This window comes from Phoca vitulina, unplaced genomic scaffold (assembly GCF_004348235.1).
Source record: "Phoca vitulina isolate PV1807 unplaced genomic scaffold, GSC_HSeal_1.0 scaffold100, whole genome shotgun sequence".
NCBI lineage: Eukaryota > Metazoa > Chordata > Mammalia > Carnivora > Phocidae > Phoca > Phoca vitulina.
In genome coordinates, this window is record NW_022589803.1 from 476786 (window position 1) to 503841 (window position 27056).

The 27056-nt window shown below is 40.8% G+C and overlaps 1 protein-coding gene across 3 annotated transcripts in view; it reads left to right on the forward strand.

Annotated features, from left to right (window-relative positions):
• The window catches only part of SPECC1L (sperm antigen with calponin homology and coiled-coil domains 1 like), a 126993-nt gene that overhangs the window by 80139 nt on the left and 19798 nt on the right, over nucleotides 1-27056 (forward strand). For 2 of the 3 annotated variants that reach the window (XM_032397549.1, XM_032397548.1), the window contains exons 11-13: nucleotides 11235-11318; nucleotides 13646-13802; nucleotides 17194-17296. In XM_032397549.1, coding sequence (XP_032253440.1) covers nucleotides 11235-11318; nucleotides 13646-13802; nucleotides 17194-17296 — 344 coding nt within the window. Of the gene's footprint in view, nucleotides 1-7491; nucleotides 7871-11234; nucleotides 11319-13645; nucleotides 13803-17193; nucleotides 17297-27056 lie in introns of those variants that run through there. The other variant, XM_032397550.1, reaches the window with a different exon arrangement.

Below are 27056 nucleotides of genomic sequence, written 5' to 3' on the forward strand. Positions count from 1 at the left end.
TTTTTTGGCTAACGAAATTGTGATTTTCTTTGTTCTTGACATTATTTCAGGTGATCTGGTATACATCTTTATCAGAAGCTTACTAATAATATGTCTTCATTAGATAGGGAGGCTAGTAGCATTATGATAGGCAATGGAGAGTCCACACCATTACTAGGCATTTTGTTTTTATAGTTCTTCATGGGGTATGTAAATGTGTTACCCACATTTAATAGATACTAAAAATGAGGTTTCAGAAAGTTGGTTAACAATGAACAGTAGACCTGGGCAGCCTGACTCCAAAGCCCATTCTTTTAACCTCTGTGCTCTGTATTATTGTCCATAAGAGGAAACCGAGACTCTGAAACACGAGGTTGAGATGAGGTCCGTTCTTTTGTGCACTTATAAGGGGCTCGGCCGTTTTCACACAGCTTTTATGGTAGAGCCAGCACCAGAACCCACGTCTCCTGCCTTTTGAGGTCTGAGCTCCTTCTCTGACCCTGTGCTGCCTCTTCCTGTATGCTGCTCAAGTGCGCTGGAAATTGGTTTGTGGCACTGGTGCATGGTGCTGTAAAGGTCAAGCTTCATTTGGGGTAGATGTGCATGTGCTCAGCCGGGATGCACGCCCTCAGGAGCCCCAGGCTCCTCTCAGTTGATGTAGGCCGATCGCCTCCCAAGTTTTCCTCTGCACATTCTCTCGGTTGTGGCAGTTAGCCTTTATGCATGTGACTACAAGGTTTCAGCAGGTGTGGGTTAAAAAATAAGCAGACTTGTGAGAATGAGTCCCTCAAACAACCCAGAGGATGCTCTGTGGGCTCCATGGAGCACCTGTGCAGGAGGTGCCCAGTTTGGCGGTGGGACTGGCCCTTTCCCTGCCAGTCGCAGGTATACCTCATATTCAGGTAAGCTGCTTGTGCATACACTTAGGGATAATGGAGCACAAGATGGTGCTGCTGCTACCGTCCCTGCACAAGGGCTTGCCTTCTACCCCTACTTCTTAGCTCTGGTACATTCATCAGTTATGACTTGAGGTCTTTTCTCTCCTCAGAAGGTCTTTTTGTTAAGGGTAAAAATAGTGGAAGGTGTCAAGTCTCTCTTTACATTTTGACTGTGTTCCCACCCTTGCTTCCCAGGTGGATCCACTAAGGATTATGTATGTGTAGGGTGCCATTGAGCACTCTCTCTTCTGGGATGTTCATTTTGATTTCCACAATGCCGCACTCTTGTGTCTTCTTCCTCCCTGGCTGCTCCTCTATCCCCTGTGCTTGACCCCTTCCTGACCTGCAAGCGGCGGCGTACCTCCGAGCTCAGTTCCTGGGCCTCCCTTGCTTACTTACTCTGCCACTGTATTGTTTCTCATGGCTTTAACTGCTAGTGTCAAACTGGTATCTCCAGCCTGTTTCTCTCCTCTAGACTCTAGACTAATATACCCAGTTGCCTACTTGACAACTCCCATTTGGATGTCGAATAATCTCAGATGGAGTGTGTCCAGGACAAGATTTCCACATTTTCGAAACTTGTCTTACCTGTAATCTGTCTTTTCCATTTCAGTTAATGGTAGTTTTATCCTCCAGAAACCTCGGAGTCATCCTTAGCTCCCTTCTTTATCTTAGACCCCATATCTGCAAACTGTTAGGTTTTTTTTTTTCACGATCAAATAAATTTTTTTTTTTTTTTTAAAGTAGGCTCCATGCCCAGCGTAGAGCCCAACACAGGGCTTGAACTCACAACCCTGAGATCAGAACTTGCGCTGAGATCAGGAGTCGGATGCTTAACCGACTGAGCCACCCAGGCGCCCCCAAATCAATTTTTTAATTGAAGTATAAATGACATACAATATTATATGAGTTTCAGGCATACAACACAATGATTCACGTTTTTGTACATGTTGCAAAATGATCACCACAATAAGTCTAGTTACCATCTGTCACCAGACAAAGTAACAGAACTGTTCCGTTCTTTAGGAAACTCCCATTGTCTCTACATCCAGAGGTGGAGCATTGCTCTTCCCTCTACCACCACCTCCTTGGTCAAGCCACCATCATCTCACCTGGGTTCTGACAAAAGATTCCTAATCCCCCCTCACAATCTATTCTTAACCCTACAGCCAGCGTAATCCTGAAAAATATAAATTGGAACACTTCATTCTATTCAGCTCCGCATTTCTCTCAGAAGAAGAGCTAGAGTTCTCTTAGTGGCCTTTAGGCCCTCCCATCGTGGCCTTGGTTTCCTCTCTGGCCTCACCATGTATCTCTTTTGGTCACTCTGACCAGCCACATGGGCTTCCTTGTGCTCCCTGGGCACTCTGCACACTCCCGACCTCGGAGCCTTGCGCTGGCTCTTCCTCTGCCAGAGCGCTCTGCCACATGTCCACACGGCTCACTTGGGCCCTCCTTTAAGGCTTTGCTCTAGGCTCCCCTTAGCTGGTGAGTGCCATATTTAAAATTACAACCTGCACGCTCCTCCACACGCCCCTTCCCGAACCCCTCTCCCCTTTAAAAAACTTAGTTTAACTAAGTACTTAACCCTTCGGACATACTGCATAGTTTACTTGTCTATAACTTTTATTGTCTACCTCCCTAGACTGTGAGGTCCGTGAATTCAGGGATTTTTGTCTGTTTGGTTCACTGAGGTATCTCAGCACCTATTGTCGTACTGGGCTCTTGATAATAAGTTGTGAGATGAGTGAATGAAGGGTACGTTACAGCGTGTAAAGGGCTTAGCACAGGTTTTAGTCCACAGTCAATGCTGTTAGATTTTATTACTATTAGCGTGTGAACTTCTTAGTAGCACAAGTGGCTGAGAAGGATGGCTTTTTATTGTCTGAGTACAAGATTTTAGTTCATTGCAAGGCCACCAGGGTCTGCAGGATTTTGCTTAGCTACCGACAGGTGGTTGTGAGAAAGCATCACTACACATTATGTCTTGGGCATCTTAAAGCTGCCGGCACCGAGGGCAAAGATGGAAGCCAAGGGTTCAGGAGCACTCCCACTCAGCTGCTTGTTGCATCTGCCCCCGTTCTGTCAATAAAGTCAACCTTTTGATCCAGGTACGGTTGGAACCAGGAGCCAGGATGCCAAAGCCTTTGAAAATATGTATAACACTGGGCCTGTGACAGCCCTGTGGGAGTGACCCACCCCATCTGGAGAGCCTTGAAGTCATCCTTGGACACCAGAGAAAACTGAGTCCCCAGGCCCCACTTGGCCTCTGAGGAAAGTGGAGATGCCCCATGCTCCAATGAGAAATGACTCAGGGCTTTCCAGAACTCTGGAGGCCATGCTGAAGCTGACCCTCAGAGCCTTCTCCCCTTTGAACAGCTACCTTCCAGATTCTTGATCGGCTCACAGCAGGGCAAGGTTTACTGGGCAAAGCCAGCACCAACAGTATTTCTCGAATTTACCTGTTGATAAGACTTACCTGAGTCATTTCGTGAAATAGGGAATCCTGGGCCTCACCTCAGGTCTACTGCCATGGACTCTATAGGAAAGGGAGCTTGGAAACTTCATTTTCACAGGCACCCCGAGTAATTCTTAGGAAAGGACAAATTGGGGAAATTGGGCAAAGAATTTTTCCTATTACCTTGGCTTTTGTGGGTACGGAGTGGGGGTGTAGAAGATCCGTGGGCCAAGGTTATTGACACAGACTAAATGTGTTAAATGTCTTTGGGGCTCTGCTGAATGAAACCTTTCCCTGCTTCTCCTCGTTTTATTATCTGGTAATGTATCAAACGATATGGCTATTGGGGGTATGGTTGGTGTGTGTTAATGGTGGTCTACTTCTCCACTTCAGTCTGTTATAATGCCTTCATGGGGCTTAGCTGAAGCAGGGCAAATACAGGAGAGAGCAGGAAACATACTTAGGTGAATTTTTATCTGAGAATTTGTTGATAGTGTGATCTTTTATTTTAAACAGTCACTAGAGAAAGAAATAACTTATAAAACTAAAAACAACCAAGTGATTCTTGGTTATAAAAAGCCACCATGGTTATCTAAACTGTGATAAGAAAGTAGGATTTCCAGGCTCTCTCTTGAAATGCTTGTCTTGCTTGACTGTTTCTTTTATCGTGGCATAAATCAAAGATTAATCTATAATTTTCATTGAGAAAATTTCAATGATTTCATTACTGAAACTTTCAAAGGTGCTGCCTCTTGTTCTACACTTAAATTAGAGAATTTGGTGTTTTTTCCAGTTAAGTATATTATAATAGGGATGGGGTTTTTATTCTATTTTAGCATCATGCTTACATGTCAGTTGAGGGAAGATATTTCAGAGCAGAGAAATCTTATTATAAATGGACTAATCAAATGCTCTTTTTTGGTATTGTTGGCTTAGGGTCATGATTGTGCCACCTCAGTGACTCTTAGTAGATAGGATGTGAATTAACATTTATGGCCTAATAAGCAGGAAAGGATAGATCTGCTAACTAGGTACATGGATACAGGTCGTTGAAAAGGTCTTCTCAAGGTAAGTTGCAGTTGGTAGATTCGAGCATGAATTGCAATATTTATTTAAGGTACTCTGTCTTTAAACTCTTGAGGTAAGCCTTATAGAAGAGTTGGAAAAATACTAGAGCTTTCTCTTACACCTTTTCTCAGCCTCCCTTACATGAACATCTTATACAGCCATAGGGCAGTTATCAAAAATAAGAAATCAATATTGTTAACATACAATTAGCTAAACTACAGATGTTTGGATTTCACCAGTTTTTCCACTGATGTCCTTTTTTAATTCCAGAATCAAATCCCGGGCCCCACTTTGCATTTAGTTGTCTTACCTCCTAAAGCCTCCACCAGTTCATCAGTCTTTCTCTGTCTTCGTGACCTTGACACTTTTGAAGAATACTGGCCAATTACTTTTTTAGAATCTCTCTCAGTATGGGCTTGTGTGGTATTTTCTCCTGATTGGGTTGAGGTTATGCACTGTCGGCAAAGCAGCGCTGACAGAGGTGAGGGCCCTTCTCAGGTATCATATCAGGGGCAAATGAGGTCAGTACATATTATTACTAGCCACGTTGGCCGTGATCACTTGGTTAGGATGGTTGTCTGCTAGTAATAAATTTCTCTCACTGATTTTAGCATCCATTTGTGTAATTTTGCCTGCAGGAATTATTACTGTGGTATTCCATACCAGTGATTTTCTGTTTTCTCATTCTTTCTATATGGAATTACTCACATCATTATACTTACTGTTTTATTTTTTTTAACATATATTTGTATTAGTATAGACTCATGGGTATTTATTCTTTGGGTTGTAATTTCTTACTGTTATTTTTTTTTTTGTTCCTCAAATTATTCCAACTTGGGAACCATTTGGAGCTCTTTCACAATTGAACCTTGCTCTTTTAATGCAAACCCCTCCCCCCAAAAAAGCACTTTCTTACTTTTGGGCACCACAAAGTGATCCAGACTTGTTCTTTTTCCTGCAGCAGCTCTGGAATCAAGTTCTCCAAGGAGCCCTGGTTAGTTTTTATTAGAGACTAGTACTTAGGAAACAAGATCTGGGTGCTAGATATGCTCGTTGCTACTGAGGCGTCACTGCCTCTAATTCCTCCGTGGGTAGAGTTAGGAAAGCTTTGCATGAGTACCAACCCATGCGCACATACACACAGGTAAGGGTTATTTCTGTATCTGTCTATCAAAAACCGTGAGTTTATGCTGATACCTCTTGACTCCAAGCCACCATCAAAGGGCTCATTCTAACCTTTTCCCGCTCCTTATTTGTACCTTCTTTCTCCTGACAACGAGCAATGTGGCTGTCATTGTCCATAATACCCTTATGTATTCGTTGAACCCTCCTGTACATATCCGGTAGTTTCACGGTTGCTATACCATACCCCTGTGAAAAGCAGATCCACGGAGTACAGTGCGTACAGTTCATTTTGTGTTTAGCCTGAGAGTATCCAGTCAAAACACCGTTTTTCTACTTAGCTCGGCCCCTTTTTCACCACTCTCTCAGTATGGTTATGTCATGCTTTTGTAATGCAGTTAGATTAATTTTGTCCAGTCTGCATTTCATCCCCTCTCCCCCCAATTCTGATTCATTTAAAAAAAAATTTTGTATCTAGTAAAGTTCATTCTGATCTGCACATTGTAAGGTGTTTAGCAGCCTCCCTGGCTTCTACCCACTAGGTGGTAAGCACCCCCCTGCCCCAGGTGTGACAGTGAAAAATACCTCAAGACGATGGCATATTGGCAAACTTACCTTCAGTTGAGAACCAGAGACATGGTTCTCACAATTTTATTTATCTAATTTTAGCAGAGAGATGGAAACTATAAGCAAAAATCAAATAGGAAAGCCTAGCTGATCTTCTTTGTTTGGCTACTCTTTCCATGACAGGCGCTGGCTTATTCATCATAGTATTTTAAATGCCCTATCAGATAGTTCCAACATGTCTGCCATATCTGTGTCGGTTTTATTGATTACTTTGTGCCTTGACATAGTAAACTGGATATACCATTTTTTCTTGCTTTTTATATATTTTAGACTTCTTTGTTGAAATGTGGACATCTTATATAGGGCAGTAGATTGGTTTTATGCCTTGGCATGGGCACCTCTTTCTGGTAGGTGTTTAGTGTGGGAATTTGAGTTGATCTGTTTAGGAGCTGGGCTGGGTTTGAGTTTTGTTAAGTTGCTGTAGTGTCCTTAGTGCACACCAGGCTTCCAACTGCTCTGGTGATCCTTGTGTTTAGAGGAGGGCTGGTGTTTGGGAGGAGTTCCCTCAGTGTCCGCTCCACATTCTGCTCTCGGCTGCCCTTGCATATTGCGTCTCAGGGAGCGCCGGTCTCATACTCTTGTAACTCTTTCAGCTGAGATTACTCATTGTTCATTTGTTGAGAACATATATATATATATATATTTTATAATGTCGAGCTTATCTGTAATAGCTGCTTTAAATTTTGCTAATTCCAACATGGGTTATTTTTGGGTAGGTTTCCATTTCTTTTGCATATGGGTCACTTTTTTCTCTCTCTTTGTATGTCTAGTAATTTTGAATTATATTCTGGCTGGTGTGAATCACATGTTGTAGAGATTGTTTTCTGTTTTGTTCCTCTGCAGAAATTTGTTTTTTGATAGCATAGCAGTTACCTTGGCTCATCTCAAACTCCATCTAACCTCTTTTCCTTCAGTTGAAATCCCTGTTCAGTTATTTTGTCCTTAATTTCAACTCCTTGGAATCTGAGTGCTTGTGGTTTTCAGAGGTCAGTGAGAGAATTGGGCAGAGTCTATATATAGAATTTGTGATTCTTTCTGGTATTTCCCCCTTTTCAGCAGCTTTGGTTGTCCTGAGATCTGTCTTCTGCCTCTTCAGGGCAGTAAAGCTGTGTGTTCTACCAGCTGTCCTGTATGGCCTCACCTGGGGCCCGCACTCATGCCTATAGCCATCAACTGGGAAACTCGCCCCGTGCTCTTTTCATTCTTCCACGCGTTTACTCCTTTCATTTTCTGTCTGCTTTTGGATTCTCTTCAGTGCCTTTAAGTGGTTGATTTTCATTTTTTTTTTTTTTTTTTCAGATTTTATACTCGTTTTTGGCAGGAGCATCAGTCCGTTTGGAACTACTCTCTGAACAGAAGTTGGCTATTTAGGCTCCTATTTTAAAACCCACTATTTTGCCTGTAAATTTGTTTTGGGAAACAATAAAGGGACAACTGCCTTTACCTGTTTATTTCTGTGATTTCTAAAATAAGAGAGAATTAAGTAGCAGACCTAGTATGCTCCTGTTACCGCTGCCTGTCTATTGGACGTGAACAGACCATCTCTGTGTAGGTTTATCTCTTCCCCCTGAGCCCTGGATCTCACCCCCTTGGCTGTCACAGATGCTGTTAGCCTCAGATCTTCAGCTTTACCCTGTCTACTGGCTCTCTTCCATTGTCATTTAAAAATGCTCACATCTTGGCTCAGTCGGTTAAGTGCCTTCATTGGCTCCCCATTGCCAACAGCATACAGTCCAAACTCCTTAATTTGGCCTGCATCGCCTGCATGCTTTCCCTTGCCTGTTCTGGCCCTCCCAGCCTGCCTTTGCCCTCTCATCTGCTCTTTTCCCCGTCCTCTGAACGTGGCTGCCCTGGAGTTGTTCTGGTGTGTGCTGAGCACTCAGCTGAGAACACTGTCTCCCCTCCAACCTCTCCTTTGCCTGTGTAAAAGCTATTAATTACCCTTCTCATCTGAACTGAGATGTCATTTCCTGAGGAGGCTTTTCCGGACCTCCCCTCAAGAGCAGGTCACATCCCCTATTGTGTTTCCAGAGCCCCATGTACTTGTTCTTTCCTAGCATCCCTCACTTGTAATGATTTTTTTTTTTTTTTTTAATATTTGGCTTCTGCTCTAGATTCTGAGTTCTGTAAGGGTAAGTTTCTTGCCTCCTTTGTTCCTTTCTCTAACCTTCTCACCAAGCCCAGTGCCTAGCAAGTAGTGGACACCCAAATGATTTTTGTTTAATGAATGGATTAAAGACAAGAAAAGCTCCAAACGGCAGTAGAATAGACTCTGTTACTATAAAATATAATCACTCTCTCCTGCTTGCCACATATGACTGTAATACACTAATCTTATTTGCTGAAGAGCGATAAACTGACAGTTTAACATGCAGACTGAACCCAGCGGCTGACAGCAGTAGTAAATGGACATGTGCTCACAATGGGACAAGAGCCTCTGAGCAAGTGTGAGTCTCACAATGAAAACACTTCATGGAATGGCAGCAGACTGTGTTGTGCCCATTGAAGTTGACCACAGAGAATTTTGAAAAGAATAACCTTATTGAGGCCTTCAGTACAATTTTGTACATTTTCAAAAAGTAGGTGTTGGTCTGTGGTAGGGGACCACCTGCCGAATGGAGACAGCTCCTTAGACATGCAGTAAGGAAAGCCTTAACCAGGGTTGAGCAAAGGAATCAGCAGTAAATTTCGTGAACTTTGTTTCAGTTGTGCGCCTATAGTGTACAGTGTGAAAGAGAAAGAAAGAAGGTAATTTAGAAACACTTTCCCTGTAGGGAATGACGAGGGCTTATTGCCTTAGCCGACACGCTCCTTGTTTGGATTCATTTGTTTCTACAAGCTTTGTTTTCACCTTCTTCATTTGCTGTGTTCTTTGGGAGATTAAGATTTTAGGGAAATGACTAGTTGCATAATTGTAAAATGGAAATTTTGATTAAATTAAAAATGTTGATTTCTGTTTCCTACTATTTCCGTGTTCTACTGACTTTGTTTTGTCTGTCAGACTTTGTGCATAATATGCTCTTCCTGTGAGGATGAATGCCAACTGCTGACAGGGTTCAGAATTCTGATTGATGCTTGCTTGTGGGCTCTTTGCACAGAGGTGATGTTTGTTCAGGTTTGGAAAGATGTAGTGACTCTAGGCTATGTAAGTCCTATCTTCATTAAGAAAGTAAGTACGTCCTTCCCAAAGTTGTGTGTAGTTACAACATTTGGTAACCAAATGTTCTTCATACACTTAGAAAATAGATTCTGGAACAATAGGTGCACTGTCCTTGAAAGATGTCATGCCATACTTTTGACATCATGGTATTCTGAGAGGAACTATTTTTTAAATTGTCAGTTCTTAAAAAGAAGTGGTGAATGATCTGTTAAAATATGTTTGCTGTGGGGCCATTCTTGGATAGTGAGGCTAATGGTGTTCAGTAAGTTTAAGAGGTGGTGTTTTCCCTCATGCTGATCACGCATCTTTAGCATGTGGCAACCTGGCAGAACACATCTAGTCTGTCCGTCCTGGTGCTTGTCGTCCTGGCCTGATGACAGCCTTGTCAGGCTTGTAGCCTGAGGGAAGAAGTGTGCTGGTGTATTTGGGGCTGCCATCCGGGGGTGGGAGGGGGGCACGGGCAGGTCCTGAGGAAGTGAGGTTGAGGCTAGACCAGAAGGATGATGAAGGTAGCCAGGCTACAGCGGGAATGGAGGAGGAGAACAGGAGGCGGGGGAGCAGCTTGTGCCAATGTTTGAGGAACTCCAGAAAGTGCCAAGGCAGCTCGAGTCTAGAGAGCAAGGGAGGGGTGGCGTAGGGCGCGGCTGCAAGCTGGGCAGTAGAGGTGGTACCTGTATGCTTCCTTCCCAAACTCTCAGAAAGGTCTGGGGCTTCCTGGTGGCTCTCAGACTGAAGTCCACATACCAGGTAATGGAGGCTCTTGTCGGTCAGCCTCATCTTCCCTTCAAAGCCCCTTTTCCTGCCGCCCTCTCTGATTTCCATATGCCCTGTGTTGAGGCCACACTGGAATTTTACTGTTTTGTAACTCGAATGTCCTTATAGCTTTGTTCTCCTTGTTTCTGGCCAAGATAACTGTCCCCACTTCTCTACTGGTAAAGCCCAGCTTAATGTCATTATGTTGTTGAAGACCTCCCTGCTGCCTGAAATCAAAGTGAATGGCTTCTCACTCTGCAGTTTGATAATACTTTGTCATTCTTGTTCTAATTGTCCAGTCCTCTTTTTTTTATTACGTTATGTTAATCACCATACATTACATCATTAGTTTTTGATGTAGTGTTCCATGATTCATTGTTTGCGTATAACACCCACTGCTCCATTCAGTACATGCCCTCCTTAATACCCCTCACCAGGCTAACCCATCCCCCCACCCCCCTCCCCTCTAGAACCTTCAGTTTGTTTTTCAGAGTCCATAGTCTCTCATGGTTCGTCGCCCCCTCCGATTTCCCCCCCTTCATTTTTCCCTTACACAATTTACAGCGCTCACCATAGCACATACCCTCCCCAATGTCTATTACGCAGCCACCCCATCCCTCCCAACCCCCACCACTCCAGCAACCCTCAGTTTGTTTCCTGAGATTAAGAATTCCTCATATCAGTGAGGTCCTATGATACATGTCTTTCTCTGATTGACTTATTTTGCTTTGTCTCTGGTTGTGTGTATGTATGGCTTCCCCACTATCGGTAGGAACATAAGGGCAAGGCTTTGATTTAGTCTGTACTTTTAGACCGACATAGAGGATCTTTGAATTTTGGTTGAATTGTGTCAGAGAGATAAGTAGCAGTCGGTGATTTAGAAGCATTCATCTGTGTCAAATCTCATCCCTAGAAATCAAACACTGAATGAAATGTTTTCCCACGGTCCTTGTCTATGGAAGCTCTTTTGTAGACTTGGGCTCCATGGGGGATTGTTAGAGTGCCCCAGATTGAGAAAGAAGGATGAGCTTGTGGTGGGAGAGAGGAGGAGAGCTCACCTTCCTGCTACCTTTGTGACTTCAAGTTCAGTGTCTGATGTCTTTATTTTGACCCTTCCCATTTTGTGCAGAGCATCTATTAAGAACATCTTCAACCAGCCGACCCGCTTCTCTGCCGAGAGTACCTGCCATGGAAAGTGCCAAGACCATCTCAGGTGACGACTTTTTATCTAGAATTTCCTTTAGAAAGACTCTTCCAGAAGTTTTAGTAATGGTACTGAATGCTTTCTCTTTAGACTTATTTAACTTTTCTTGCCTCTTTAGCTCTTGAGTTGATTCTTTTTCTTTTTAAAGATTTATTTTTATTTTAGAGAGAGAATGCGTGGAGGGGGCAGAGAGAGAGAGAAACTCAAGCAGACTATCCACTCAGCCAGGAGCCTGGAGTGGGGCTTGATCTCACAACCCTGAGATCATGACTTGAGCTGAAATCAAGAGTCGGATGCTTAACCGACTGAGCCACCCAGGTGCCCCTTGAGTTGATTATTTTTCACTCTGAATTTCCCCTGTTGTATCTTCCAGATTCTATAGAAATCACATTTCATGGCTGTAATTTTAAAATAAAGCAGGAACACCTGGGTGGCTCAGTCGGTTAAGTGTCTGCCTTAGGCTCAGGTCATGATCCCAGGGTCCTGGGATCGAGCCCCATGTTGGGCTCCCTGCTTGGTGGGGAGCCTGCTTTTCCCTCTCCCTTTGCAGCTCCCCCTGCTTGTGTCCCCTCTCTCTCCCTCTCTCTGTTAAATAAATAAAATCTTTAAAATAAATAAAACAAAAAACTCTCAAAACTAGATCATTCCATTTATTTAACAAGTATTTAAGAAAGGCCTAGAGCGGGTTAGATGTTGTGCCAAAAATATAGCTTGATACAAAGTCAGTGTAGTTGTGAAAGATTAGGCTATCCATCCTAAAGTGTGTCGGGACTTATTTCGGAGCACACCAAAAATTCTCCAGAAGCCAGATTTTTCCAGTATGCTAAAGCCATCCTACAATGTGAATTTGACAGGCTCCCCTTGTCTCCTAGGGCTAACTCCATTTTATCAATTGCTCACATTATTTTCCCTTTGTGGCCTTTATTTACCCTTTATAACTCAACTAGAAATTGGACCAGGGAAGGAGAAATTCCTATAACTCTGCCTCATACAGTTAACCTTCCACTTGTACGGGGATTTAAGTTAGTATAGTTTTTAGACGTCATAGCCAGGTCTTTATATTAGTGGGAAGTCCAGCCAAAATTACCATCCCAAAGCTTTTTCTTCTCACAGAGTCCTTCCGATTCTTTCTCAGTTTCCTCTATTTTATATAAAATGATGAAAGGTGTTCTCAGCCAGTTTTCTAGCACACCACTTAAACTGCTGATTTAAGGCATACGAAGATCTGACATTGAAAGAAAAAACAAGAATAATTATAAAATTATGTCAGAAATATGTATAAATACATCATTCTAATGAGATCATGTAATAGGAGAAAGCATCTCTCTCCTCTGGATCTTTACAGACATCACTTTACTAATGCAGAGTTATGTTCTGCTTGTGGCTATCCTAAAATCACCAAGAACATTTTAGTCAATAAGAGGGGTGGCCAGTTCAGTCATTGGGGAAGAATTACTGATGTACAGCATTGATTACAGCCAGCTCGGGGTGCCTGCACATCCAGCATCTTCTGATGTGAGAGAGCGTGTGTCTGAGGTCAGGAACTTTGGCTCACATTTCCTTTCTCTCTGAATTTAGCCCAGGGCCGTGAGCACCTGTGCTTAGTCAGCGCCTCCTTGCTAGAAAGTGGCTTTTGTTGTGGCTCTGTTACCAACGGCTGAAGCACGGGCTACTTCCACTTAGCAGTTCTCAGAACTTTCTGTAGTTCTGACAAGGTGTGATGTCTTACTGTGCTAGCCTTTCAAAATAGAACTTTCCTGAACTTGTTTCTCAGTAGTTGACTTGACACCTTTTGGTTTTCTGTTTGTCTCACTGGTTCATGTTTTTAGAAACATGGCCTGATCCAGAGTTAAGTGTGGCCCTGAAATGAAGTATCTTTCCTTTCTTTCCTTTTAATGGTATCTTGGCTAAGTGTAGAAAGGTTAAGTTTATTTTAGTTGACAGTGAATAGTAGCCAAGTATTGCTTTAATTAGCCTTTGGTTTTCATTGTATTTGTGATTAAACGAACATTTCTGGAATACTCAACTATATGCTACATAGGTTCTGTGAGTGTTAATGGGGATGGATAAGACACACTCCTACCTTCAGGGAATGTGGGGTTCAGTGCATATCTCAACTGCTGTATCTTTTTTACAGTTTTCTTAGTGAAAGAAATAAATCCTTTCAAGTTACCAGTATGATAAAGAAAATGTTAGTTTTTCCTCATATATGGTAATTTCTGCTCTTTTTGGAATCTGCTGAAGAAAATATCTCAACTCAATTTAAAAGTGTTTTATAAAAGTAAATGTTTTTCTAGATTTCTATAAAATGCATAATGACTATTTCTCACAATCAGTGTCTCGACGAAGTAGTGAAGAGATGAAACGAGACATCTCTGCACCTGAGGGAGCGTCGCCGGCCTCTCTTATGGCTATGGGAACCACGTCTCCACAGCTTTCCCTGTCCTCCTCTCCCACGGCATCTGTTACCCCCACCACCCGAAGTCGGATAAGGTAAAGAACAGTTAATACTGATGCATTTCATGCATACCTCTCCTGGCCTTTGGAGATTGATGATCAGGTTGTAAAATAATGGCAGTCGAGTGCTGATTTTTTTCTTTGTGTCTTATTAAATGTTTTCTCATCTCTTCTATTCCCAGAATTGGGTAAGATGGTACAATAAAAAGAAAGGCAATGTAAAAGAGATGGTTCCTTTCCCCAAAAGTAAGCGTTGTAGAATCGGAATATTGGGCTTGGGTGGAGGGTTAGGGAAGGCTTCCGAGAGGAGCGGCGTCTGGGTGGGGAGGGCGGGCTGGTATCTTTGGCAAGGTCAGTGACGTGAGCCAACGTATAGAAGGGTGAGTAACTGAGGGTTAGGGAGCTGTGGGTAGGGGGTACTGCACATGCACAGAGGATGGGTACAGAAGGCCAGAGGAAGGTGTGGACCTACCACATCCAGGGGCTGGAAAAGATTGACAGTAGTGTGTGGCTAGACATGGAACCTCTTTATAGTCCAATTGAGTCACTTGGATGTGGTAGTAGCTATAAAGTGGGGTAAGTAAATCAATGTGAGAAGGTGATTCAGGGATTCTTCTGTTGTGGACAAAAGTTGGGGAACACAACTAAAATGACATTATGATGTTTCTGGGACAAAGATACCAAGCCCGGATCAGGATGATAGCAGTGGAAATGGTGAAGGGAGGTTGGGACTCTGGAGGCTTTTCAAAGGGAAAGATGATTGATTCTGGCAAACAGATGTCCAGAAAAAGAATGAAAGAAGGAGAGCTACCAAAGGGGACTCTAATTGTTTTAGATTGGAAGCTGAGGACATGATGCCACACTGATCACTGATAAACAATACCTGAAAATGGAATAGTATATTTTATTCGTATTTCTCTTATGTCAGAAGCCACTTGGGATTAAGAAGTAGTTATCATTTAGAGGAAAAAAAACATGTCAGAAATGAAGCATACATTGTTATAGGGATATTGAAGTGTATTGAGAAGAATTGAAGGAGGGATAGGAGTAGGTTTCAGAACCTTAGCTTTATATTGACATTCCATTTTATCCTCATATTGGATAAAATGGAATAGTTGGCCTGTCAAACTCAAATTATATACTTGAGTTTAAAGCCCTGCCTCTAGGGGCCCAGCCCCTTAGAATAGTGGTCCCATCAACAGTGCGCCATCCGAGCAAGTAGGGGTGCAGTGATGAGGGTAGCTCTTGGCTCTGCCCAAGCTGATGCAGGGAGAGCACTGTCCATGCTTGTCTCTGTCCTGGGTGGTAGGCTACCTGCAGTGTGCCTGTGGGAAGGGCACCCACTCTTCCTAGCTTCCCTACTCAGAAGCTGTGATTTTCAACAAGGCATCTCCTGGAAAGTGTCTTCATCTTTTTTTTTTCTTTTTAGAGATTTTATTTATTTATTTGACAGAGAGAGAGATAACAAGAGAGGGAGCACAAGCAGGGGGAGGGGGAGAGGGAGAAGCAGGCTCCCACTGAGCAGGGAGCCCGATGCGGGGCTCGATCCCAGGACCCTGGAATCATGACCTGAGCCGAAGGCAGAGGCTTAATGACTGAGCCACCCAGGCACCCCGAAAGTGTCTTCCTCTTACAATGAAGAAGTTATGAGAGATGACCCCCCCGGCTTTGGAAGGATCTTTTTTTGCAGCTTCTCGCTGTAGTCCATAGAATTACTCTTCTTTGATGCTTTTTAAGCTGTTTCTGTAAACAAACAGACCTGGTGTGAGCCAGAATAAACCTTTCACATTGATTATAGTAGTTTTAGTTTGAGCATGATGGAGATTTATTTATTTATTTATTTATTTGCTTGCTTTTTTGTGTTCATTCACATATCTTAACTTTATCTTCATTCTCTTTTCCTGTGCTCGGTGGTATTATAACAGACTTTGAACTTTTTAAACCAAAGCAGGAGTCTGGTGGGCTGGCATGCAAGCATAAAAGTATATTTCTTCAAGGCAGCAGTTTTAACTGCTGGTTGGAAATTTTTGTATTTTACTTCTGGTTCTAAGATAAATCAGACCGATGCTGCTTCAGTGCACCTCTCAATTGTAAAAGCTTCAGTTCTAAATGTATACTCTTTTATTTCCTAACTTATTTTGGAGGGTGATTACAGACAGAGTCAGTGCGCTGAACAATACTAAGCCGCTTGTAACATAATAACCTTTGGGACACTTATTGGACTAAGTTTATGGAGTGTGGGATAGAATCTCTGCTTTATTTATAAAGTAATCACTAAAAACTAGACCAGGCTTTCAAGGGTATGCCACTTGTGAAGGAGCAGGTTATTTTAGAAGTACTCTCCCTCCAGGTAGTCCTAAAGTAGTTACTAAAAGGAAGGATTTGGTCCAGGATATGTAGGCTTGTATGCCTCCCTTGCATCAACATCAGAGTGATCCCAAAATCTTGATTCATTGTCTCATCTGGAGCAGGATATTTGTTCTTCCTCCAAGGAAATTGACAGTGCCCAAAAGTACCCTACGTATATTTTTAAGAAATGAGTTATAAGTGGCCATTGTTGGATTTTCTTTCTCTTTCTTTTCTTTTCTTTCTACATATATCTGTCTTATAGTAAACTCTGAAGTTCCTCAAGGAGCAGGGACCCTGTGTTGTTCACTACCCATTGCCCAGCACTTGCACACTGCCTGGCAAAGTGGTGTATAAGGAGGTATTGAATGAGTGAGTGAATTTACAGAAAAATCCCATTTTTCTATGCAAGATAAAATTCCAATTACCTATAGTCAATAAAGAGTGTATAACGTAGCAGTAAACACATTTGAGATGTTTTATGGATATTTGTTGCCATCTGTTGTCTTCTCTGCTTCCCCCAGTTGTAAGCACCTAAAGGTAGGAGTGCCTTATAATCCTTCACCTTGCATAATCTTGCCCTTTGTATTTACAATAAGTGATTTGTTTTTAAAAAAGAGGAAATGATTGAGGACATAAAAGGTTGGAAACAAAAATGAGTAAAATAAAACTAAAGCATAAGGATTATGGAAGGGTAGGATGCGGGGTGAAAGGCGGCCGTGCCAGCTGTCGGGTTCTGCCAGTGTCAGGTTATTTTCCCTCTTCCGAGCGTTCCGGAGTGCGTTCCAGTAGTTGTGAATGCACGTTGTGCGGAGTCTTTGCCAGTTTCCGTGTGGATAATAGAGTCCCTCCCTTCAGACAGCAGAAACCCCGACAGTGATGGGTCTGTGAGGGCCCTGTAAAAATCGGTAAGTAAAATCAAATGAGTGAAGACACATCTTACCATTAGATGTCTCAGTGTGTGCAATTATCCTATTCAAAAAATGCAAACCGACACTGTTCTCTTCTTTGTGGGATTTCTGGTTTATAATGGAGCTCAAATAAAAAATATTTTAACTTTGGGTTCCTTGTTTTCACTTAGGGAAGAAAGGAAGGACCCTCTGTCAGCATTGGCGAGAGAATATGGAGGTTCAAAGAGGAACGCCTTGCTGAAGTGGTGTCAGAAGAAAACAGAAGGCTACCAGGTAATTACTCATATGGTTCCTTTGTCCCACGTGAGCAGTGGCCACACCAGGTGCTAGAGTGTCATAGCTCGCTACATATCTCATTAAGATGGGGAATCCTATGCTGAATTTTAAGAACACATTCAGCACAAAGTCTATCCCAGACTTGGCTGAGTGTCACTTGGATGGCATCCATTTTTTACCTTTCCAGAGTAGCTAATCTTTCCAGTACTTTTATTCAGCTATTCTATAACCCTTTCTTAATTGAGTCCTGTTAACTGCCTTCATTGAGATCTCATCTGAACTAAGAGTAAAAATATATTTATTTAACTTTATTTTTAAAGATTTTATTTATTTATGTGACAGAGAGAGACACAGCGAGAGAGGGAACACAAGTAGGGGGAGTGGGAGAGGGAGAAGCAGGCTTCCCGCTGAGCAGAGAGCCCGATGCGGGACTCAATCCCAGGACCCTGGGATCATGACCTGAGCTGAAGGCAGACGCTTAACGACTGAGCCACTCAGGCACCCCATATCTATTTTACTTTAAATTAATATTTTCATTAATGGTTAAAATGATAAATTTTATGTTATATATATTTTATGTATATTTTACTGCAATAAAAAATTACTTAGCAAAAAAAAATAAAAGTAAATGATCGGAATATAAGTAGAAAATCAACAAGGACATATAAGACTTGAACTTGATACTAGATACTATATATGTGTATATATGTATATATGTGTGTGTATACATATATATGTACATATATATATATATACACACATAACACATATCTATATAACCAGACCTACCCAACCACAGCAGAATCAGATTCTTCTCAGGTGCACATAGAACATTACAGGATAGGGTAGGGTATATGTTGGGTCATAAAATGTCTCAATAAATTTGAACAAAGATTGAGATTATATCAAGTATCTTTTCTGACCACAGTGAAATGAAATTAGAAGTGTATAACAGAAGGAAAATTCACAACTAAGTGGAAATTAAAACACAAATTCTAAATAACCAGTGGGCCAAAGAATAAATCACAAGGGAAATTAGAAAATAAGGAGAGTGAAAGTGAAATACAACATACTGAAATTTACAGGAGGCATTGGGAGCATCTCTCTGAGAGAAGTTTATAGCCATAAACACCTGCCTTTAAAAAGAAAAATCTCAAATCAGTAATCTGACCTTTCACTTTAAGAAAGTAGAAAAAGAAGAGTAAACTAAACCAAAGCAATCAGAAAGAAAGAAATAAAGATTAGAGCAGACAAAACAGTAGAAAAGATTAATGAAAACAAAAGCTGGTTCTTTGAAAAGATCAACAAATTGACAAACCTTTAGCTAGATGGACAAAGGAAAAAAGAGAGCAGACTAAAAATCAGGAATAAAATAGGGGACATTCCTAGTGACCTCACAGAAATAAGGAATACTTATTTACTTAATAATAATAATAATAATAAGAGGAATACTTAAAAGGGAATACTATGTCCAGCTGTACGCTGACACATTGGATAACCGAGATGTAAAAGGACAAATTCTTAGAAATACATTATCAAAAATGACTCAAGAAGGGGGTGCCTGGGTGGCTCAGTTGTTTGGGTGTCTGACTCTTGGTTTCGGCTCAGGTCATGATCTGAGAGTCCTGGGATCAAGCCCCATGTCAGGCTCCATACTCAGTGCAGAGTCTGCTTGTCCTTCTCCTCCTCCCTCTGCTCCTCCCCCCGCCCCCAAATAAATAAATAAAATCTTAAAAAAAAAATGACTAAAGAAGAAAGAATTGCAGGGTGCAAGGTCAGTATACTAAAATCACTTGTATTTCTTTTTTTTTTTTTTAAGAGGGAGAGAGTGATTTTGGTGGGGGGTGGGGGGGACAGAGAGAGAATCCTAAGCAGGCTCTATGCCCAGCATGGAGTCCAGTGTAGGGCTTGATCTCACAACCCTGAGATCATGACCTAAGCTGAAATCAAGAGTTGGACACATTTAACTAACTGAGCCACCCAGGTGCCCCATCACTTGCATTTCTATATGCTAGTAATGAAAACTGAAAATGAAGTTAAAACAATACTTCACTTTACAGTAGCATCAAAAAGAATAAAGTACTTAAAAAAAGAATAAAGTACTTACAAATAAATTTAACCAAGGGGAGGACAAGGCTTGTACACCGAAAACTAGAAAACATTTCTGAAAGAAATTAAAGAAAATCTAAATAAATGGAAAGACGTCCCATGTTCATGGATTGGAAGTTTTGTTGCATGCTACAACATGAATGAACTTTGAAAATATTATGCTAAGTGAAAGAAGCCAGACAGGAAGCTCCAGCATAAAAGATTAAAATACTCCAGATCTGAAAGCAGGTGTAAAACAGATACTCTCAGCTTTGATGAATGGCCAGAGGATCAATGCTGATGGCTACAAGTTTGATCTAAGACTGAAATCTCAGACATGAGTCAATATTGCACATCCACTTGATTTTTTTCATTATGGTTTTTTTTTTTTTTTTAAAGATTTTATTTGTTTATTAGAGAGAGAGAACACAAGCAGGGGGAGCAGCAGGCAGAGGGAGAAGCAGGCTCCCCGCCGAGCAGGGAGCCCGATGTGGGGCTCGATCCCAGGACCTTGGGATCATGACCTGAGCTGAAGGCAGCCGCTTAACCGACTGAGCCACCCAGGCGCCCCTCATTATGGTTTTTTAAATTGAAATATTCACATAAGATACAATTTACCCACCTAAGATACACATTTTAGTGGCTTTTGGTATAGTCACAGGGTTTTGTAAAACTGACCACAGTCAATTTTAGAATATTTTCATCAATCCAAAAAAATGCTGTAACCATTAGCAGTCAGTCCTCACTTGGCTCTATAGGCAAGCACTAATCTACTTTCTATCGCCATATATTTGCCTATCCTGGACATTTCATATAAATGGAATCACACAGTATGGGGGCCTTTGTGACTGGCTTCTTTCATTTAGTATCATGTTTTCAGGGTTCATCCATGTTGTGGCTTGTGTTGTCAGTACTTTATTCCTTTTTATGGCCAAATAATATTCCATTGTTTGGCTATACCACATGTTTTCCATTCATCTGTTGATGGACATTTTGGTTGTTTTGGCTGTTAACATTTATGCTGCAATGAACACTGTGTATAAGTTTTTGCATGGACATAAGTAATTTTCCTCATGCTCCTGTCTATCTTCTACTCTGCTGCCAAACTGGTTTGAAATTGTGATCTGGAAGCTACTTCCTCTTTAAAGGCCATGCAATTATAGTCCAAGATCCTCAGTATGGAGATCAATGATCCCCTGTGATCCCCTTGCATAGCCTTATTGACTCTTCATTCTTGTGAACTCCCCAGTCTCACCTTGGTCCCGAATGCCTCCCATCCTCTCACTCCACCCCTTCCATCTGGGGAGTGTCTGCCCCTTCAGCTTAGAAAACAGCATCTATGCAAAATAGTTTGTGTCCCTGCTTCACCCCTGTAGGGGTTCATCTTCACACATTCCACTCCCTCCTCACAGAAACGAGGGAGCCTAGTTCTTCCTTGACTTCAGGACAGTGTTTGCTCTACTTCAGGGCATATTCTTTGGGGGTCTTTGCATCTGTAGTTCATTTTCCCTGTGTTCCCAAACTCCACAGGGTGTATCACAAGGGTACTAAAGTTGTCAGTTTGCATGTCTGTCTTCCTTTCTAGACTTGTGAGCTCGTTTTTGCCTCTCTAGCATCTGGCATAAGGCTCAGCACATGACAAAGCTGACTAACTGTCTGAACCTATATATTGAATGTAATGGAATACATTAGAAGTTCATTTTTGTAACTGCGGTTCTCAACCCTGTGTGTAAAAAACTGGGAAAATTGTGGGGAAAATGCAGATTCCTGAGAACCACACCTACAGATTTGTGATTCTAGAGGTATAAAGTGAGACCCTGGGGTCTGCATTTGTACAAGTACTGCAGGTGATGCATTGATCACACTGAGAATCACACATAGAGTAGTAATTAAGGCCGTGGACTTGAGTGTCAGCTCTGCCCCTACTGTGTGACCTCATGCAAATTACTTAGCTTCTTTGAGCCTCACTTTTCTCTTCCGTAAAATGGAGGAGTAACTGAGGCAGTCATGCACATTCTCTAGCATTGACTTATACGTTTAATAGATTTTTAAATTATTATTTTCTTTGATAGCATTGGGTGCTGTCTGGTAACATAAACTACATTTTCTTAGACTGCTATGTCAGTTGAGTAATTTTAGGTAATTATAAATTACTTCCCCTTGGTTATAGAACTTTGCCATGTATCAAGTTGATTAAAAAGTTAAATAATCAAGTTGATGGAGATGATTCCAACATTAAATCAGTAATTTAACAATTGTCTCTTGGTTCCTTCCCACCTAAATTCTGTGGCTCTATGATTTTTAGGGACATTGTATTGGTTAAAAAAAAAAAAAAATAGAATTCTGGGGAAAGCGAGGGGGAGAAGAGAGGCTAATCCGCGGATGCTTTGAGGAAAGCCGCCGGGGGGCCTCGAGGTCCTGTGGAGTTCCAAACTCCGTGTGCTGCTTAGGCATTTGCAGCGTGGGAAATGGTCACACCCTGTTGGCATCTGTCTGTTCTTATACCCACGAGGAAACCCTTGAGGTTTAGGTGAACGTGGGATTTGTCGTGCAGCTGGTTCCAGATGGTTCCCCCATTAAGACTTTTAGAAATGGGCATACCAAAGATTTCCTCTTATCTTTCTGCTGTGTTGGTTAGACATTACACAGACACCCCACCCATATTGCTGCTCTTATAAAGAAACATTTATTTAGAGGTACTCCAACTGTTTAAAAAAAAAAATACAAATCAATTCAAAAACTTAAAAACTTCAATTAATAATTTCAAGTTTTTTCCATTTAGTGGGTACTTACAGTGCAGGAGGAAATATGCAAAACAGAATATTTAACATACAAAAAGAAAAACCTTTCTGGATGCTAGACAGTCTTATGCTACGAACCCAATTTCCCCTTTCTTTACTTCCTATGGACACTTCTGTAACGATACATATGTATGGCTTTTTTGTTTGTCTTGCTTTTGTTTCCTGCAAGACAGATCTCTATTCTTGCTGTTTAAAAGTAGGTAGGATGCTGGTTCTTTTATTTCAAAGTCTGTGAGTTAAAATTGGACAGTCCAAAATGCATAATCTTTTAGTAAATGGAAAGATATATCTGATAGAGCTCTTAATTTGTCAAGAGCCATATAAGAAGTGCCAGAATCCTTTCCTTATCTAGCTGTAAATATGGATGAGCATGCCCATCCTTTGGAGCCAGCAGTTTGGGACCACTTTCTTGTGGTCTCTGACTACTCACAGTCTGCAGGAGAGGGCGGGTTGTGACACTTGACCAGCTCACTAGAACAGGAGCCGTTACGTGACACTCAGCACATACTGCTCTCTCGGGCCCCAGATGCAGCATTAATGCTTGGACCATGCATGCTTTATGTCGTAGGAGCTGTCTCATCAACGGAGATAGATTCCCTAATACCATATCATCTTCCTTTAACTCTCTTACGAGTCATCCTAAAATAATTGTGCTAATCACTATAACTTCATTAACCATCCATTACAAAATAAGCCCTTGTGAATTTGCCTTTTATCTAACAAGTACATATTCTCTTTTAAATTGTGTCCTGCCACTTACTGTTTACTGAAGTTTTAGAATACTAGAATTATTACTGTTGAAAGGGCCTTGGCATTCTGATTTACTGTTAGGTTTACAAATGTGGGACTGAAAAGCCCCACAGGATAAATGATGGCCTCAAGGCTGTCTCATGAGTCCGTGGCATCACATAAACAACCTTCAGCACTATTGCTTTAAGGATTAAATCTGCCTTGTTTTTTAAATTAGTGTCTCAGTTTGTACCCATTATGTTTTTATTTATTTTTTCTACAGTTATGCTTTTAAATTTAATTTAAATATGCAGCTAACATTAATAATTCTTAAGTGCTTATAGGGAAAAGTGCGAATCCATTGGCCTATTTCATAACCTCTGTAATTTCTGCTTCCCAGAGGCAACTACTTTCAGTTCTTCTGGCTGTTTGGTTAGGGATTGACAATAGCAGATTGATAAGGTAACCAAGAAAATAGTTTATACTTTCAGTATATTTTCTTCGATTCTAAAATTTGTATTGAGCAGCTTCTGGTGTACCATTGTTTTCTTGTTCTGGAAAAACCTAACTGAATATAGTCAAGGGGACTCTAAAGGTTAATTTAAGAGAGCTTTACTTTGGATGAAAAATCTTTGTTTTCTGATAAAATGCCTAGAATTGGATTAGTTAATCCAAAAGATAATGAAATCACTTAATCTAGTACAAAATAGTTTTAGTAAATGAAAAAAAAAGCTTTTAGAACTGCCTAAGGTAATTTAATCTCAAATAAGCATTAAGAATGCACAGTTTTATTGAGGGATTTGCTCATTAATGCTTGGGCTACAGAAGAAAAGATTGTACATGTCTTAGTGGAGATCATTGGAGGCAGAAGAACTGACAGACTTGAATGATTTGGAAGTAATGTTTTATGTGCTGTGCTTTACTTGCTTTCTAACAGTTTTTCCTGATAGAAAAATTAACTTGTCAAATACATACTGAGGTGTGTGCCAGATAGCGCTCTGGGTGTTAAAGCAGAATCAGGAAATAAAAAGACAGTTTCTCTTCTCGGGAAAATTATGGTCTAGTCCGTAAGAATACATCAGTAATTAAAACTAAATATAAACTTCTGTTTAGCTGGAATATCAGACCAGACTCTACTGAGAATTACGATTTTGTTTAAAATAGTAGTGCTTGCGTGTGTGTGTGTGTGTGTGTGTGTGTGTGTGTGTGTTTGTATTTAAAGGCATTGGGGACTAACCTAGGCAGCTAGGATCAATTTGGCAGGAGCCAAAATTGCAGAAAGAAAACACATTGACTTGAGCTCCGTATTTACCCCTGCTTTTTTAAACCGTTGGGAGTATTGGCCAACTCGTGGTATGAGGCAGAGACCAAACAGAAAGCGGTGGTCCAGACCTTGTTTCAGAATCTCTGAGTAAGGATGCTAAAATTCGAATTCAGAGCTACTAAGACAGTCAATATTTGAGGATCCTAAATCCCAGGGGAAAGACAATGCCAGAGTAGCAGACTCAACAGTTTGACCCAGCTTTTGCCCTCAAGGTTGTTTGTCATGTCCTAAGTAAGGTGTACGGAGGCCCACTTAGATTCAGCAGAAGCTGCTGCCGGGAGGATAACCACTGTAGCTCCATTTTATTGAAAAATCATCTCTCCCCATTGAATGATGTTGGCACCCTTGATAATTCATTTGACTGTATACACAGTTTATTTATTTCCTTGACCTTCTAAAACCTTATGGTTTGTCTCTGGTCCCTTTATTCTACTCCATTGGTATATAGGTCTGCCTCTGCCAGTACCACACTATGTTCATCGCTGGAGCTGTGCAGTAAGTTTTGAAATCAGGAATTGTGAGTCCTCTAGCTTTGTTCTTACCTTTTCAAGATTGTTTTGACTCTTTAGGGTCCCTTAAGACTCCATATGGATTTTAGGAGTGTTTTGCTATTTTTGTAAAAAAAATTGTCATTGGGACATTGATAGGAATTGCATTGAATCTATAGATCACTTTGGGTATAATAAATCATAATAGTATTAAGTCTTCCAACCCATGAATATGGGATGTCTTTACTTTCAGCAGTGTTCTGTAGGTTTTATCGTACAAGTCTTTCACCTCCTGGATTAAGTTGGTTCCTAATTGTTTTATTCTTTCTGATGCTCTTGTAAATGGAATTATTTTGTAATTTCCTTTTTAGGTTGTTCATTGTTAGTGTATAGAAATGCAGCTGATTTTTGTATGTTGACCTTGATCCTGCTACTTTGGTGAATTCATTAGATCGAACAGTTTTTGTGGGTAGAATGTTTAGGGTTTTCTACATAGAAGATCATATCATCTGCAGACAGATAATTTTACTTCTTCTCTTCTCACCTTTTATTTCTCTTTCTTCCCTAATTGCCCTGGCTAGAACTCCCAGAACTGTGTTGGGTAGAAGTGGCCAAGGTAGACATCCTTGGCTTGTTCTTCCTCAGCTTAGAAAAGAGCTTTCAGTTTTTCACCATTGAGTGTGATGTTTGCTGTGGGTTTTTCATATATAGCTTTTTGTAGTGTGGAGGTAGTTTCTTTCTGTTCCTATTTTTCAAGTATTTTTATCATGGAAGGTTGTTGAATTTTGTCATATGCTTTTTGTGTACCAACTGAGATGATCATGTGGGTTTTTTTCCCCTTTATTCTGTAAATGTAGTTAGTATATCACATTAATAGATTTTTGTATGTTGTGAACCATCCTTGCATTCCAAGAATAAGTCCTGCTTGGTCATGGTGTATAATCCTTTTAATGTGCTGCTGAATTTGGTTTGCTAGTATTTTGTTGAAGATTTTTGCATCAGTGTTCATAAGAGATATTGGTCTGGAGCATTGTTCTCTGGTAGTGTCTTTGTCTGGCTTTGGTATCAGGGTAATGGTGGCCTCATAAAATGAGATAGAAAGTGTTCCCTCCTCTTCAGTTTTTGGACAAGTTTGAGAAGAATTGGGGTTCTTTAAATGGGTAGAATTTATCAGTGAAGCCATCGGGTCAAGGGCTTTCCTTTACTGGGATTTTTTTCGGTTACTGATTCAGTTATCTTACTAGTTAAATATCTGTTCAGATTTTCTGTTCTTTGTAATTCATTCTTGATAGGCTTTGTGTTTCTAGGAATTTTCCCATTTCATCTAGTAATCCAATTTGTTGGCAGACAGTTGTTTATAGTACTCTGTTATAATCCTTTTCCTTTCCCTAAACTTGGTAGTAATATTCTCACTTAGTTTCATTTCTTATTTTAATAATTTGAGGCCTCGTCTCTCTTTTTTCCTGAGTCAGTCTAGCTAAAGGTTTGTGAATTTTGCTGACTTTTTAATGAATCAACTTTTGATTTCATTGATTTTTTTTCAATTGTTTGTCTATTTTCTTTTGTTTACCTCTGCTCTGATCTTTATTATTTACTTTCTTCTGCTAACTTTGGGTTGAGTTTGTTCTTATTTTTCTAATTCCTTAAGTTTTAAAGTTAGTTTGTTGATTTGAGATCTTTCTTATTTTTTTAATGTGTAAGAGTTTATTGCTATAAACTTCCCTTAAACTGCTTTCTCTGTGTCCCATAAGTTTTGGTATGTTGGGTTTTACTTTTCCTTTTTCTCTTACTATTTTCTAATTTCCCTTGTGAATTCTTCTTTGATCCATTATTTGCTTAAGATAATTTATTTTGAGTGGTAAACCAACCTTGCATTCTTGGGACAGACTCTTCCTAGTTCTGTTATCCTTTTTAGCAAGTCATATTCAACTTGCTAAAATTTTGTTTAGAATTTTTGCATCTATGTCTATGAGGAATATTGGTCTGCTGTTTTTTTTTTTTTTTTTAATTAAAGCTTTTATTTATTTATATGACAGAGACACAGCAAGAGAGGGAACACAAGCAGGGGGAGTGGGAGAGAGAGAGGCAGGTTTCCTACTGAGCAGGGAGCCTGATGTGGGGCTCGATCCCAGGACCCTGGGATCATGACCTGAGCCGAAGGCAGACGCTTAACGACCAGGCGCCCCTGGTCTGCATTTTCTTTGTTAATAATGTCTTTACTAGGATTTGGTATTAGTAATGTTGATCGTAGAATAAGTTGGGAAGAATTCTTTCTTCTTCAGTTTTCTGGAAAAGTTTATTTACAGTTGGTATTACTTCCTTCTTAA